General features: G+C 48.7%; 1 protein-coding gene across 1 annotated transcript; it reads left to right on the top strand.

Moving 5' to 3' along the window:
- Nucleotides 1-3,991: 3,991 nt before the first annotated feature.
- KIF22 (kinesin family member 22) lies at nt 3,992-16,304 on the top strand. Its single transcript, XM_004386658.2, has 14 exons — nt 3,992-4,201; nt 7,357-7,552; nt 10,184-10,311; nt 10,401-10,555; nt 10,783-10,992; nt 11,074-11,304; nt 11,437-11,590; nt 11,699-11,834; nt 13,562-13,730; nt 14,231-14,399; nt 14,792-14,859; nt 15,628-15,840; nt 15,938-15,997; nt 16,089-16,304. Exons 1-14 carry the CDS (start codon nt 4,144-4,146, stop codon nt 16,134-16,136), a joined length of 1,995 nt encoding a protein of 664 aa, XP_004386715.1. The 5' UTR covers nt 3,992-4,143; the 3' UTR covers nt 16,137-16,304.
- The last annotated feature ends 495 nt before the right edge of the window (nt 16,305-16,799 follow it).

Here is a 16,799-nt window from a genome sequence, read left to right as displayed (position 1 = left end):
GTGCCTTCAGGCAAAGACCTTTACTGAGAGCTACCCTCAGACTGTTCAGCAGGATCCCTGCTGAGTCCCTTTTGGTGGTGTCCCTGTGTGGTTCTTATGTAATTGCATGTGAAGGAAAAGGGTGTCCACATGGGGCAGGTTGGCATGGCTTCCTGGCCACCAGTAGTCCTCCATTATCTCCCTGAGGGTTTTTTCCTCTCTACCTGGTCCCCTAGGGCTGATCCTTTCATGTCCAGCCCCCATTACCTTCTCTTCTCCATCACTGCTGCCATGCCTCTCACCCCAGATGACCCCTCATTTAATCTTCCCAGGCTTGAAGGACAGATCATCTGCCTTACCCCACTATTCTCTTTCCATGATTATGGTGTAAACTCTATGTTCCGCTCTCCTCTGATCCTCTTTGCTTCTTAACAGTCTAGTTTGGAAGTTAAAAAAATCAGCATGATATTAACTGTTTTTCCTCTCTGAATATTAGATGTTTGACAGCAATAATTTCTACCAGGTGGATGCAGATTTTGGTATTCTTCCCTTACAATTCTTTATTGTCCCCATCACCCACCCCTATGAGACAGAGCCACCACAGTGCTGTGTTCTTTACCTGGCTTCCTCCCCTACAGTGTTGTATTGAAAAATCATTTCCTTTGCTGGGCTCCAACTCCCACCCCCAGCTTTGCATCTGAATCCTGCTTTTGCTTGGAGGTTACGTGTAAACCTCATTGTGTCTGCATACTATGATTAAGAATGTTGCTGACCTAACCTGTATGAACTCCCTACTCGTAAATCCCTTTAAAAGTAACTTGCATCCCCACCTTTGGCAAGCAGTCTTGGCAGCAGCAGCTCCGACTGACTCCTTTTCCTCGTACAATGAAATAAAGGTGCCTTTTCCTTTTCTCCCACCTCGGTCTCTTGTTTTTTGGCCAATACAAGTCATGCCGAGCAAAAACTTGGAGTTTCCACCCAATAACATCTATGCCCCCCTCCCCACAAAAAATAAACTCCAAGAAAACAGGGACCATGTCTGTCTTCTTATTCACCGGGATATCCCCACCACCTAGGACAGTGACTGGCACACTTGAGTTTTATCCCCCCAAACTGAAACTCAGTACCCCTTAAGCAATAAGGACGAGATGTCTTTAATTTCTTTCAACAATGTTTTATAGTTTTCAGTGTACAAGTCTTTCACCTCCCTGGTTAAATTCATTCCTAGTGTTGAAAACGAAAATTAATAACAGACATCTTACTTTGATTTTAAGGGTTTTCTTATCCACGAAACCAAATATTAACCATAAAAAGCCTGACCCAAACTGCAAAAACCTGTCAGAAACTGCTGTATAGCAATGTAAATTTGTCTTTTCCTGCTAGAAAAGGATAATTGTCAAACTTTTACTCCTAATTTAAATCTCAAAATGTCTCATGGCTGCAGGTGGGCCAAAAAAAAAAAAAATCCATTGCCATTGAGTCAATTATGACTCATAGTGACCCTGTAGGGTTTCCAAGGCTGTAAATCTTTAAGGAAGAAGATTGCCACATCTTTCTCCCAGGGAGTGGCTGGTGGGTTCGAACCACCACCAGTTAGCAGTAAAGCACTTTAACCATTGCGCCACCAGGGATCTTTGCAGGTGGCTGGAAGGCCAAATTATTAGCAGCCAGGCCAGAAGTAACCTGATGGCAACTGATCTCTGTTAATGGGGAAAGGCAGGGTTAAGTCAATCACGTTAAGATCAGCCAATGGTTGATCTTCTATATTTCTCCCTCCTCTTCTCTTTATAAGCCCCATTGTACCTAGCTTCTTTGAGCCATTTGCTCTTTTTCTGGAATCACAATGGTTTGCCTATATGTATACAGAATAACTGCTCATAGTCTGAGGTCTTAAAAGCTTGTAAGCGGCCATCTAAGATACTCCACTGGTCTCACCCCGTCTGGAGCAAGGGAGAATGAAGAAAACCAAAGACACAAGAGAAAGATTAGTCCAAAGAACTAACGGACCACAACTACCACAGCCTCCACCAGACTGACTCCAGCACAACTAGATGGTGCCCGGTTACCACCACCGACTGCTCTGATAGACATCACGGTAGAGGGTCCTGGACAGAGCTGGAGAAAAATGTAGAACAAAATTCTAACTCACACACATAAAAAAAGACCAGACTTACTGGCCTGACAGAGACTGGAGAAACCCCAAGAGTATGGCCCCCGGACACCCTTTTAGCTCAGTAGTGAAGTCACTCCTGAGGTTCACCCTTCAGCCAAAGATTAGACAGGCCCACTTTGAAGACTAAGGTGCACCTGACCCAAGCCATGGTGTTTTCAGTCGCCTCATATGCATGTGAAAGCTGGACAATGAATAAGGAAGATGGAAGAAGAATTGATGTCTTGGAATTGTGGTGTTGGAGAAGAATATTGAATATAGCATGGACTGCCAAAAGAATAAACAAATCTGTCCTGGAAGAAGTACGACCATAATGCTCCTTAGAAGCAAGGATGGTGAGACTACGTCTCACATACTTTGGACATGTTATTAGGAGGGATCAGTCCCTGGATGAGGACATCATGTTTGGTAAAGTAGAGGGTCAGCAAAAAAGAGGAAGATCCTCAACGAGACGGATTGACAGTGGCTGCAACAATGGGCTTAAGCACAACAACGATTGTGAGGATGGCACAGGACCAAGCAGCATTTCGTTCTGTTGTACATAGGGTCACTGTGAGTTGGAACCAACTCAACGGCACCTAACAACAATAACAATAAAACAAAAGGAGACTAAATGGGCACACCAGCCCAGGGGCAAGGATGAGAAGGCAGGAGGGGACAGGAAAGCTGGTAACGGGGAACTCAGGTGGAGAAGCAGAGAGTGCTGACATGTCAGGGGGTTGGCAACCAATGTCACAAAACAATATGTGTATTGTTTAATGAGAAATTAGTTTGCTCTGTAAACCTTCATCTAAAGTACAATTAAGAAAAAGAAAAGAATAACTGCTCATAATAAACCTTATGGTCAAATTTCAGTGAGTTTTGATTATTTTTAACCTAGGTATTTTACTCTTTTAGATACTATTGCTACTGTAATTTTTAAATGCATGAATACATATTTTAAATTTTTGTTTTAATTTCTAGTACAGTAAATATGGATAGATGTAACCCATACAAATACAAGATCTTTGGGTTATAGCTCAGGTTTTATGTTTGTTTGTTTTGTTTTTTAATGGGCTGGAACATACTTGGGCCTGACCAGGAGTTCAAACATGAGATCATTATCCCTAGCTAAGCTTCCGAAAGGATACAGGATAGTGGACGAGGATGACTAATCAACAGACTAAGCATGCCTTTAACGCTCACTCCCATGTACTTAAGTTCTAAGTTAAAAAGTACGTAACATCCGAGCCAGCCTCCTTGGCTCAGACATGCAACATAAGGGACACATATGCCACCTGGCCTCTACACTTCACACAGTGGCCTTGGACTCAGTGTGGTCCAGAATTAGATAGAAGTGAACACACGTTAAAGCACACTTGATTGACACTAAAGTCAAGTTCCGCCATCCACAATCAAGGGCCACCCCACAGACGCTAGAAGCAATATATGAAGCAAAAAACTGAAAGTGAAGATCACCACGAGTTGGTTAGAACAAACCAGTTTCGAGGCAACCTCTTCCTTATTCATGTAAACACTGCTTCTGCCACTTATTTAGTGAACATTATACTCAGCTCATGGAAATTTTTGGATGAATTGATTAAGTGCCTTCAATCATTGTCTGCTTGGTTCGTACCAAAATTTGTAGTTCTTTGGAAGGAAAAATCAGGCAAAAGGTCGGCATTTACGCAAATCTACGCCTCGAAATCCATTAGCCTGAAGCTAAAGGCAGCCCAGTGTCGGGCGGCGTTCAGCAGCTGCCCCGACTGCCACTGTCGCCAACGCCAGGCGCCCGGGCTGGGGCCAGAGCCCGAGACCCGACGTCAACGGCTGGGCGGGCCTAGGCTCTAAAAGCATGCTGCTTGTAGGACCTGGCGGAGAGCCCTAGGGGCAGTATAGTCTCCAGCCGCAGACAGGCGCTTCCGGCGGCATGTAGCCGTGATTGGTGGTTCCCTGGAGAGGGGCGGAGCCTCGGGAAATTCGAATGGCAAAGGCGGGTCAAAGAAGCGGGTGGAATGGACGCGGGGCTCCCAGCGCAGCGGAGACGACGCGAGATGGCGGCGGCGACTTCAGGTAACGGACCTCGGCCTGGGTGGGGTGAGAAGCGAAACCTGGAGCTTTGAGAGGTAATGCGTCGGAGTCTAGTCCGGGATCAGAGAGTTGTCCGCGGGAATAGTGCAAGGGCGGAATGGGGGGGAGGGTGGGAGTTTGGGGATCCGGAACTGGTCAGCCCGCCTCGTTATATTTTGTTTTGTTTCCTGCGCTCCACTCGGGTCAGTTGACCCGGGTTGAGACTAGGCTCTGGCACAAGCTCGTCGTTTGAACCTCGCGCCCTTTTCCTTTCTGAGCTTCGGTTTCTTCGTCTGTAAAATGGGGACAGTAACCTCACCTCAGGAGATTATCTGAGTAAGCGAGCGACAAGTGGCTAGCGCTCTAATCTAAGGACAGAAAGAAGGGAAGTGGACGCGTGTTCTGGGGAAAGGGTTCTCTTTATGACACGGTGCTTGGATGCGGTGAGATCCCTGAGAAGTGCAGGAGGGTAGACTGAGGATCACAGGGGCCAGCAGCTGGGTGCGAATTGACAGCTTTTTATGATGACAAAGATTAAGATGCGCTGAGACCACAGAAGAGGGAAATAAAGGGGCTGTTGTTTCCTTTCACTCTGACCATGGAAGTGAATACTATTTTAGGGTTGGAAGGGCTGTTAGGACACTCAGAATCTTGTATTTGTTTACGTGTGCCTCTCCCCTCCTCCTCTAGACTGTGAATTTTGGTCAGCGTTGGTGGTGAGCACCATAGTAATTTATTTATTTACTGTTCGTTGGGCCCTGTGGGAAACAAAGATATTTAGGAGAATGTCTAACACGTTTTGAGCCCTTACTATATGCCACGCACAGTTGTAAACACTTTGTGGTGATGAATTATTTAATTGCCACATAGTGCTACTAGCTGGTTACAGGGCTTGGAACTGGTTCGTCTTGGTTCTAACCTCTGCTGAGAATTTGTCTTTCCACCCCAGATATACTGAATTAGAATCTACATTTTAACAAGATCCCCAGGTGATTCTTATGTATAAGTAAGACTTGTTTAAACATGTAGATTCTGATTCAGTATATCTGGGGTGGAACCAGAACAAACTGGTTCAAAGTCCTGGTTGGTTACTATTATTGTCCCTGTTTTACAGATCAGGAAACTGAGGCATGGATGGGTTAAGTAGCTTGACCAAAGTTAACAGAGCTAGTAAATTATGGGGCCTGATTTTGCACTTAGGTAATCTGACTCCTCTAGAGCTTCTGCTCTTAACCATTATGCCCAAGCACATGCTATTCCTTCTGTCTGAGCACATCCTCCCCTCACTCCTCCAAGATCCATCATGTCTGGCACATAGTAGATATCAGAAAAATGTCAGAATGAATATTATCTCTGCCCTAGAGAAGCTTGTAGTCACATAAATAGATATAATATGATGAAACACAATGAGAGATAATATACAAACTGCTATAAGGAATGTAGACTCTGAAGCCAACCTTGGAGATTCTGGGGGGACTTAAACCAAAAAAACCAAACCCATGGCCATCAAGTCGATTGCGACTCATAGCGACCCTATAGGACAGAGTAGAACTGCCCCGTAGAGTTTCCAAGGAGTGCTTGATGGATTCGAACTGCCGACCTTTTGATTAGCAACCATAGCACTTAACCACTACATCACCAGGGTTTCCGGAAGGACTTAAGGAAGCAATATTTGAGGTAAGTTTCAAAGGTTGGATAGGAGTTTGCCAGGCCTTGGTGGGGAAGAAAAGACCACCAAGTGTTTTCTTATTAATGATGTAAATAGACCAAAGATGCTATCTTTGGCTCAGTTTCTTCATAAATGAAGAGAGAAGTAAAAGTGAAGCTGAATAAAACTTGAGAATTGTGGGAGAGGGAAAAATTAGAAATAATTGCTAAGCCTCACCCAACCTCGTTTGCTTTTTTTGATGAAAGGGCTAGATTCTTATACTGTAAGCAGTTGTTTATGTGTGCCTCTCCTTCCCTTCTCCCCTGGACTGTGAGCTCTGGGGCAGAATGGCAATGAGCCGCTTCTATTATAAAAACAGGAAATAAACCAGCCAATGTTTTATGCTCTGCGAGGACTCTAACTGCACTACAAAAGGGGCAAGGAAGGCAAGAGAAGAGGTACAATGATAATAGCTAACATTTATTGAGCACTCCTGGCCAGACACTGTGCTAAACATTGTATGTACATTATTTCTTGGAATTCTCACAATCTTATGTTGTGAGGATTCAACAGATAGTGTTATTTTTATAAAGAGAAAACGAGGCTTGGAGAGCTGAAGTAGCCTTCCCAAGGTCACACAGCTGGTAGATGGAACTTGTCTCTGACTCCAGAGCCATTGGGAATGCTAAGATGAAGGAGATGAGGAGGCCTGGGGATTCCTATCATGGACTTTGGAGTTTGACCTTCATTTGAAGCTCTGTCACTAACTAGCTGTTGACCATGGGCAAATTAGCTGACCCCTCTGTACCGAGGTTTTCTTATCTGGAAAGTGGGGGGGTGAATAAAAAACAAAACACTTAACGTGCTTTTACTAAGTACTAGATGCTATTCTAAACACTTTTACATGAATTACCTTGTTTATTCTCCTAACAACCCAGTGAGTAGGTATTTTTATTTATCCCTATTTTACAGGCAAGGAAATTGAGGCACGGGGATGGAAAATAATTCCCCCAGGTTATTTTATTTAGTTAGTGGTAAGCGGCAGAGCTGGGATTTGAACCTAGATTGTCTTACCTTGGATAACATACCTACTATGTGCTGGTCACTGTGTTGGCACTTTACTTGTCACTTCTTTTAATTCCAAGGCCCACTCCATTTTACAGACATGGAAACTAAGTCACAAACCCCCAATGTACTCTGCCTGGGACCATGTATTTGATTTATCTGTTTGTTCCATCCTGCCCTTCCGTGCTTACCCTCCCTAACAAAACATACACAGTCCTGCCTCATCAGTTCTCCAAAGGAGCCACTCTTTCACACCCCGTGCCTTTGCACGTGTGTTTCTTCTGCCTGGACTGCTTAGCAAGCTCCTATTCATCCTTCACAGTGCAGCCAAGTCAAGCACATCCTTCTCCAAGACATCCTATCCTTACTTCTCGGGAAAGCTGGTCCCTGCTTCCTCTGTGCCACCAGCATACTTCATGTCTAAAACTTCTCTTCTCTCCTCCAGGAGCCGGACGCTGTCTGCTAAGTAAGGTGAGGGCTGGCCGGCGCCCGCCTCCAGCTCGAGTAAGGGTGGCTGTGCGACTGCGGCCATTTGTGGATGAAATAGCTGGAGCAAATGATGCCCCCTGTGTCCGAGGCCTGGACAGCTGCTCTCTGGAGATTTCCAACTGGAGGAATCACCAGGAGACTCTCAAATATCAGTAGGATTCAGTCCACTCTTCCCCACTCGTTTCCCTCTCCTAGGCCTGCTCACAGTATCTACTTCCCAGACAGTGTCTCAGACCTGCCTCCCAGGATCCTTGATCCTGCCTTAGCACAGCTTTGTCCCCCACCACTTTCATTTGTCCGCTCAGGAAATGCTCATGCTGTCTACTGTGCCAGGTACCGTGTAGGATACTGTGGGGAGAGACTGGAGGCTGAATCAGACACATTCTCGCTCACAGTCTCATGAAGGAGATAGGTACAAAGGGGAGAAACAGCAGTGAAGATGAGCAGGGGATCCCCAAGTGGGAACTAGGGGAGTATCGGAAGGGTTGGGGCAAAACAGATCAGGGAGTCAACCCAGGCTGTAGCTGAGTAGTGTCAAAGAAGAGTACCAGGTTTGGGGACAGAACTCACCGGGGCAGCTACTTTAAAGACCTGTCACTATAGGTGTAAAAATGATGGCACGGCGTCATCTGACTTCCTCTAACTTCACGAGGGGAAGAAAGAATCACCACCACCGTCAGCCCAAAGCAGATTCCTATGAAGTGGAGGTCAGACATGCCTCCTTTCTCCAACCGTTTCGCCAGTTCTGACACTAGCTGTCCCTCCCACGGCACTCTCTACTTCTCTGCTAAGTTCAATAATTCATTGCAATGACCACACAGAACTCACAGACCGTGCTCACAATTGTGGGGTTTATTAGGGAAGTAACAGGTTACAATTCAGGTTCAGGAATGACTCAGGATACAGTTCTTCAGTAAGCACAGATTTTCAGCCGTGCCCACAGGCCACCTTCTCCCTTGGCTCCTGGGTCCCTCGGCCTGGCTTCTCCCTGCTCCATCAGGTGTTACAAAGTTCTTTAATTCTGCCAGTAAATGCCTGGAGGCACCCCACTCCGCCAGGAAGCCTCCTGCCTGAAGGCTCTTGGCTCTCGGTCCATGGGTTGGCACGCCCACTATAACTACCTTGCTCTGTGGGCCAGGAAACCCACTGTGCCGTCTCACACCAGTCTCCTGGTTCTGCTGCCGCCATTTCCCTGCCACTGCTTCTTGCCATCTTACACCGTCTCCAGCGTTATAGCTCTCTCTGTCTCCTGGGTCTAGGAAGTTCTCAGCCGCAGGGACCCCAAGTCCAAAGGACACACTCTACTCCTGGCTCTTCTTTCTTGGTGGTAGTTAGGTCCCCCCCATCTACCTCCAGGATGGCTCATTTTAAGCCTAGTGGGATGGCAAAACTGATCAATCCCCTCATTAGGATTCTATATACTTTATTTGCATGGTCCTACCCACCACAAGGGTGCCATGCGCTATTATTAGCAAGCTGTCCCATCCCCTTGGTGGGCCACCAGCACCTTATATGCATAGTCCAAACGATGTGGTGGGAGTTGCAAGACCATGGCGAGAGAGGCCATATAAAAGCAATCCACACCACAGTGGACCGGGGGTAGCAAACTGGCCCATAAATTAAATCTGACCAGCAATCTGTTTTTATAAAATTTTATTGGAACATAGCCACACTCATTTTACATGGCTGCTTTCTGACTACACTGGCAGAGCTAAGCATTTATGACAGGAACCATATTACCCACAAAGCCTAAAATATTTACTATCTAGCTCTTTACAGAAAAAGTTTGCTCATCCCTATTCTAAGCACTTGACAATTTGGCTTCAGTTTCTTTCCAGCCTCATCCCCCAACACATGCTACATTCCATCTATACTAAACTCCCTGCTGCTGTCTAAGCCACAGGACTTGGAACTAACTGGTTCATTCTGCTGAGAATTTGCATTTCTAACAAGTTCCCAGGCAATGCTAATGCTGGTTAGGGACCAGTTTGGAGAACCACTAGTAGAGCAGTGATTCTCAAAATTTATTACACATAAATCACCTGGGGAGCTTGTTAAACTGTAGATTCTGATTCAGTATATATGAAGTGGAAATGCAAATTCTCATCAGGGTTTCAAACCGGAACAAACTGGTTTGAAGCCCTGCTAAGTCCCAGCTTCTCCGCTAGAGTTCAGTGAATAGGCTACAGGTGTATTGAGTCTCATCTGTCAAAAGCATTATCCTCAATTTACCCCACCGTGATTTACAAGTACATACCATCTATATATGCTGCAGTGTGAAGGTTGGGAAGCCCTGCCCTTTCACACCATGTCTTGTCTATCTGCTATTCCTTATGCCTAGAATTTCCGTCTTTCCCTTCTCGCTGACAAAATCCTCCTTCCTCTTTCAAGGCCCAGTTCACCTAACATGAACTGTTTACTGGATGCAAGGCATTGAGCTGAGCCCGGTACATGCATTTAGCTTATGAAAGCCACCTCCAAATCTTCCTTTTCCCTCATGCAAAATCAGTTATTCCTTCTAGTGTGTTTTCATCTTTGTTCCCTGAATCATAGCAAAGAGTAGGTATCTATCCACCAGACTGCAAAACTCCCAAGAGCACAGGATACAGATTCACCTCTCTAGCACCCATACAGAGACTGGGACAGAGTAGGTGTTCAGTGGGCACTTTCTAAAGTCTTTGTGCAGGAAGAGCAATGCTTTTAAATTCAAGGCCAGTATTAGCCTCTAGGTCTGAGTGAGAATAGAACCCTCTCCTAATTCTCTTCCTTAATCCTCCCCACAGGTTTGATGCCTTCTATGGGGAGAGGAGCTCCCAGCAGGACATCTATGCTGGTTCAGTGCAGCCCATCCTAAGGCATTTGCTAGAAGGACAGAATGCCAGTGTGCTTGCCTATGGGCCCACAGGGGCAGGTGAGGGGGCAGATGGGACCGGATGTGCATCAGAATGGGCTAGGGAAGGCAGTGGGTAAACCTCTTCACTTTCTCCACTCTTTCCCCAGGGAAAACGCACACGATGCTGGGCAGCCCAGAGCAGCCTGGGGTGATCCCCCGGGCTCTCATGGACCTCCTGCAGCTCACAAGGGAGGAGGGTGCTGAGGGCCGCCCATGGGCCCTCTCCGTCACTATGTCCTACTTAGAGATCTACCAGGAAAAGGTGAGGCCGCGCTCTGGTTAGGGAGGAAGAGACAGGGTCAAAGGAAGGCCCAGTTCTAGAACATGAGGCTCTGCTCTAGCAAGGAGGGAAGGTGAGACCTGGAAAGATGGAGGTTGGGGTAGCAGATGTTACAACTCTGAGATTCCAACAGACAAAATAAGACTGGTCCCCAGAAAGTAAGCAGTGTGTGTCTGGGGAACTGGCCCCACCTCTCACTGCCCAAACAGGTACTGGACCTCTTAGACCCCACATCAGGAGACCTGGTGATCCGAGAAGACTGTCGGGGAAACATCCTGATTCCAGGCCTCACACAGAAGCCCATCACTAGCTTTACTGATTTTGAGCAGCACTTTCTGCCAGCCAGTCGAAATCGAACTGTAGGAGCCACCCGGCTCAACCAGCGTTCCTCCCGTAGTCATGCTGTTCTCCTGGTCAAGGTGAGGCTCACTGACAGATGTGAGAACCCAGGAAGCCCCTGGAGCCTGAGCTAAGCCTGGGGCCCTTGCTCCTACCCGCAGGTAGATCAGCGGGAACGGCTGGCCCCATTTCGCCAGCGGGAGGGAAAACTCTACCTGATTGACTTGGCTGGCTCAGAGGACAACCGGCGCACGGGCAACAAGGGCCTGCGGCTGAAGGAGAGTGGAGCCATCAACACCTCCCTCTTTGTACTGGGCAAGGTGGTTGATGCACTGAACCAGGGCCTCCCTCGCGTGCCTTACCGGGACAGCAAACTTACTCGCCTGTTGCAGGTCAGGCCACCTGTGTCAAGGTTAAAGGGGCTGGAAAAGGTGGTTCTGGGCCTGCTGGGGTGTTGGGGACAGCAACCAAGGAATGGGAAGTTTAGCTCTCACCTGCGCACCCTGCCCATCCCCCTCCCTCAGGATTCCCTGGGTGGCTCCGCCCACAGCATTCTCATTGCCAACATTGCCCCTGAGAGACGCTTCTACCTAGACACAGTCACTGCACTCAACTTTGCTGCCAGGTCCAAAGAGGTGATCAACCGGCCTTTTACCAATGAAAGCTTGCAGCCTCACGGTGAGAACCGGGGGAGGCTGGAGTGGAAAGGCCAGGTCTGAACAACTGGGGAGCTTGCTGAGGCCACCAAGCATCAGCACAGAGGCTGATGGCCCCATCTTCCCCTAGCTTTGGCACCGGTTAGACTGTCTCAGAAAGAACTGCTAGGCCCAACAGAGGCGAAGAGAGCCCGTGGACCTGAAGAAGAGGAGATTGGGAGCCCTGAGGCCCTAGCAGCTCCAGCCTCTGACGCCCAGAAACTCAGGTGAGTAGAAAGAGGGGGGCCTTAGGTGTGTCCCCTTCGCTGTTGTCTGGGTTAGGTGCAGAGCAGCAGTGGATTTAGCCTGACAGAGCCTTGTGCTTGACTGCTGTGAACTTGTTCTCTTCCGCTGAAATCAGCTAAAAGCTTACTCTCTTAAATTCACTAAGGTGATAATAAGATCAGTACTGCTGCCTGGGAACCTGAGGAGGCTGCCTCCTCAGGCTCCTAGCTCCTTCTCTTCCCATTTTCTAGCCCCTTTAGGTCATAAGCAAAACTTCACTTTTGGGGGCAGCCGTTTCAAAGACTAAAACTTTTGCTTCTTGTTCAAGGAGTAATCTGGATCAGATCTTTCAGGTCAAGAGGATGAGGGCAAGGCGAAGGAAACAAGGGGGAGAGATGTTTCGCTGAGACCCCTCAGTCTGTATGTTCAGCCTCTCTGTGACTCTCCAAGGAGCCAGTTGCCATCCTAACTTGGCCCTGTTTCTACCTTCAGTCCAAACAAAACCTCTTGAAACGAAGGCCTTCCTCCCCAACTTTGCTAGTCCCAGGTCACAGCTCAGTGTGCACAGTATTCAGTGGTCTTCCTTCCCAGGTCTGGCCACGTGACCTTCCCTGACTCCAAGGAGCCAGCTGCAGTTCTAACTTTGGCCTGTAACCCCTAGCCCAAGTAAAGCCTCTCTAAACTGTACAGGTCCTAACATATTGAACAGTGGTGACCTGAGGTGGCCAAGAATTAGCGCACACCCTGCCCCAGGGGAGCTGTTGTAGGTGGGGAAGGAGGCCACAGAAAGTTGCTTACTTACTCGTGACCCCTCTCTCAACCCTGTCCTTCCCAAGCCATCTGTCAGCAGTCCCTTCTCCCATGTGCACAAATTCAGAGAAACAGATACATACACACGTCTGTATTATGTGTGAACAGGCAAGCTCTCTGGCAGACAGGCACTCTGAAGAAAGAAGCTCAGAGATGAGGCACATCAGACCTAGACAGACCGTGATTTCAGGCGACCTTACTCTTCAGTAGGGGAAGTAAGATGTGGACATCAGTAGATCGTACAGAATGCAATAAGGAATCACTGCTTGTTCCGTGAGAGCCAGGACAGGAACAGTTGCTTCCAGCATTCATCCATGTATTTTCTGATCCTGCTCCTAGGCACCTGCACGTAAAGAACGGGACAGTCTCTGCCCTCGAGTTGCTCACAGTGTAGTAAGGAGGACACAGTCAGCTGGGCATCATGGCAAAGGTGGCATCAAACTGACTTTGAAAGATAATTGAGATCAGATGTGAGATGAGACGATTCTAGGCAGAGGTAACAAATTTTAGGCATTGCCACGTGCTAAAACCCAGTTCGGGTTAAATCACAACTGAACAGGCGTTCCCTACTGCCCACAGGATAAAGTCTCGGTGCTTGAGGTCTTCAGTGGCTTTCAAAGCCGCCTCTGTGAAGCTTTCCCTGACTTCCTTCAAACTGACAGGGCGTTGTCTTAGATACCTAATACCTGACACTCAAGTGTTCATTAAATGCTTGTTCTCAACTGATCTCCTGACATCCCTGAGAGATTACTATCCTCAATCCTCATTCAACCGATGAAGACACTACACCCAGAAAGGTTGGATGACTTGCTCAGGGTTGCCCACCAAGTTAGCATCAAGGTTCTGGACCTAGAGGATAAACCAAGTTAAGGCATGATGAGAGAAGGTAGGTGGGGAGTAACCTCTTCCGTCTGCTCAGCCCCCTGCAGAAGCTAAGCAACATAGACCCGGCCATGCTGGAGCGCCTCCTAAGCTTAGACCGCCTGCTGGGCTCCCAGGGGAGCCAGGGGACCCCTCTGCTGAGCACCCCGAGGCGAGAGCGAATGGTGCTCATGAAGACAGTGGAGGAGAAAGACTTGGAGATTGAGGTAAGTGTTAGGAAGGTGGAGCTGGGATTCCTTCTGGTCTTGAGAAGCAATCCTGGAACCTCCAGGGAGAGGATACTCAAAGGCTGGATCAGATCCAGTTTCTACCCAACACTAGAATCCCTCAGTCCTCCACCTTCTGCTTCAATGTCCTTAGCAAGCCTGAACTTTGAAAGATAATTAAGATCAGATAAGAGGCAATGAGAAAAAAATCCAGGTAGAAGGAACAAACATTAGACATTGTCATTTCCTAAAACGCAACTCAGATTACATTAGGTATTTACCTGAAGAGTCCTCCCCTTCAGCATTTCACAAACTGCCTTTCTCCACCTCTGGGCATCACTCATCATTAGAAAGCCCTAACTATAGGGGCTCCAACTGTCTCCTGGTACCTTCTGCCACTGGTCCTAGCCCTGCCCTCTAAGGGCTCACACTCACCACTGTCCTTCAGGCTTCCCTGGAGCTGAGTCTGGGTCACATCTCTCCCTGGTCCTCTCCAACAGAGGCTTAAGGTGAAGCAAAAGGAACTGGAGGCCAAGGTGCTGGCCCAGGAGGCTGCAGACCCGAAGGAGAAGGAGAATTGCTCTCCCACAATGCTCCGACCCCTTGCCCACCGCACAGTCTCCGTGGCTAAGCCTCTGAAAAAAGCTGTGGTGATGCCCCTACAACTGCGTAAGTATGGCTCTGGGGTCAGGAGGGCCCAGATGACCAGGATCCCAAAAGGAAGAAAGTGTTAGGGGCATCTCAACAAATGTCACTCGTGTCCTCCCACACATGCCAGCCTCGGGGAGGCTCTGAAGTAGAACTGGGTGGGTGCTCTGCCCTCTGGGGTGTTTAATTAGTTCAGTGGGTAGACAGACAAATGCATGATCGACTATAATGCAAGACCAATTGAGAATATTGTCAAATACAGGTGTAATAAAGGACATGTGGGGACAACAAAAGAAGAGGTTAACTCAGGGTGGAGAGGAGCTAGGCAATCAGAAATGAAAGAATCGAGTGGCTACTGTGGAGGGTGAAAAGTGGCCTCTGCCCTGACTCGAGTTTCTAATTCATGCTTTCAGTGCAGGAGCAGGCTGCATCCCAAAATACCGAGGTCCACATCCTCAAAAAGAAAGGCCGGAAGAGGAAGGTGAGTGTAGCTGGAGGCTCAGAGCCTCCAGCTCTAGTTAGGGGTAGTCAGTTCTTGTGAGAAGTGCACTAGCCCTGGAGTTACAAGAGCAGCTATTTACAAATCTTAGAACTTCCTTACCCCCTAAATGCAGTGATGGTACCTCACAGGGTATTTAAGATGAAATGCAATGTTATGGATGTACCCAGCACACAGCGGGTGGCCATCACCTGTTACCTTCCCTTTTTCCTGATGACTCTCACTCTTAGTAGCTATTTACTAGGCACAATGTGTAGTTCCGATCTCTGCAAACTTAAAAGCCCACTTAGGGAAACGTGACCTAAGCACTCAAGAAATGAAACTAGAACTACCCAAAAACTGAGATGATACGCAGGGGGCAGTGTCACTGAGTGCCTTCTCCCTGTGCTGTCCCAAGGGTGAAGGAGAGCTTATTCCTAACGTTCTTCCATATGAGGGGAGCCAGATTCAAAAGCTTACAATGTGCTTTAACATTCACTAACCTGTTTTGATCTTCACAACTCTATGAGATAAGTACTAGTGTTATCACTTTTAGAAGTCAGATAAAATGAGAATTAGTCCCGAGAATGACCAGGCGAAGAGGTATTTGTTTTTTTAAAAGACACATGACTGAAGGGAAGTAGGGGGATGGTGTACGGCCGTAACTACCACCAGGATCCTAGTCTTCACAGAAGAGTCCAAAGGACGTGGCTGCCTTGGGCTGGACAGCAAACTGCCATTTCTGTCACTCACCTCCCCCTAACCTCATAGCTGGAGTCCCTAGATGCCTCTGAACCTGAGGAGAAAGCTGAGGACTGCTGGGAGCCACAGATCAGCCGAGAGCTGCTGGCCCATGGACGCCAAAAAATCCTGGACCTGCTGAACAAAGGCTCAGCCCGGGATCTACGCAGTCTGCAGCGCATTGGCCAGAAGAAGGCCCAGCTCATTGTGGGCTGGAGGGAGCTCCACGGCCCCTTCAGCCAGGTAAGGGCTCAGGCAGGGCAGCACTGGGATCCAGTCGGAGTTGGGGAAGGAGTGTTGCACCCCTAGACCCGTCTCCCCGTCGCTGTTGTCCCACCAGGTGGAGGACCTGGAACGCGTGGAGGGCATATCCGGGAAACAGATGGAGTCATTCCTAAAGGTGAGATCACGGCTCTGCCTCCTCGCCTCTCCCTGGCCTGGGCCCTACCCCCACCTCTAACGTTGCTTTCCCCTTACCCCCTGTCTTGCAGGCGAACATCCTGGGCCTCGCCGCGGGCCAGCGCTGCGGTCCCTCTTGACTGTCGTCTCTACTCACTACTTGTTTGTTTAATCTTTGTATAACAGCCTGTTGTGTAAATACAGTTTTTATTCCGGTGCTTCAGCCTGATTCTTGGGACTGCGGGAGAGGGGGGGAGGAGAGCGGGGAAAATCGCCCTTGGGATCCCTGAGCTCTGCCGCCGAACTTCTTTGGGCGCCATCTTTGGGGAAATACGTACCAGCGCGAAAGATAGTAAATAAACCAATGAAATGGGGAGGGGGGAACGGACGGTGGCCTAAAGGAAACAAAAAACTAAAGCAAAGCTCAAGGACGACGACCGTTACGCGGGTACGCGCTTAGGATTTAGCCCCGCCCCGTCCGTACACCCAGCGCGCGCGCCCCCATTCCCGCTCAGCAACGACAGCGGTTTTGTGCGCGTGCGCGCGAAATAACGGCCGCTGGCGGAGGGAGGGGGGTGGAATCGTTGAAGGGGGGGAGGAGAAGAGCAGCCGCCCTGTCTCCCGCGCGCCCACCACCTGCGCCATCACCAGCCAATCAGCGGCCGTCTCAGGGGTCTCGCGCTTGGGGCGACTCCGGCTGCTGGGTGGCTCCCCCGTCCCTCCTCCCGCCAGAGTCTCTCTTCGAGCCTGCCCCCCTCCCGCTGGCCTCGCGCGCGCCCGCGCTCGCGCCCGCTCCAGCCTCT

This window comes from Trichechus manatus, unplaced genomic scaffold (assembly GCF_000243295.1).
Source record: "Trichechus manatus latirostris isolate Lorelei unplaced genomic scaffold, TriManLat1.0 scaffold00170, whole genome shotgun sequence".
Taxonomy (NCBI): domain Eukaryota; kingdom Metazoa; phylum Chordata; class Mammalia; order Sirenia; family Trichechidae; genus Trichechus; species Trichechus manatus.
Note: the sequence above shows the minus strand (reverse complement) of the source record. Positions and strands in the feature narration are given on the sequence as shown.

What these genes read in the sequence shown, in the direction of transcription:
- KIF22 (XM_004386658.2), top strand. Translation starts at nt 4,144, where the DNA reads ATGGACGCGGGGCTCCCAGCGCAGCGGAGACGACGCGAGATGGCGGCG. An exon ending in GGTGATGCCCCTACAACTGC is followed by an intron (nt 14,400 to 14,791) that starts GTAAGTATGGCT and finishes TCATGCTTTCAG; the next exon opens with TGCAGGAGCAGGCTGCATCC. An exon ending in AGAAAGGCCGGAAGAGGAAG is followed by an intron (nt 14,860 to 15,627) that starts GTGAGTGTAGCT and finishes CTAACCTCATAG; the next exon opens with CTGGAGTCCCTAGATGCCTC.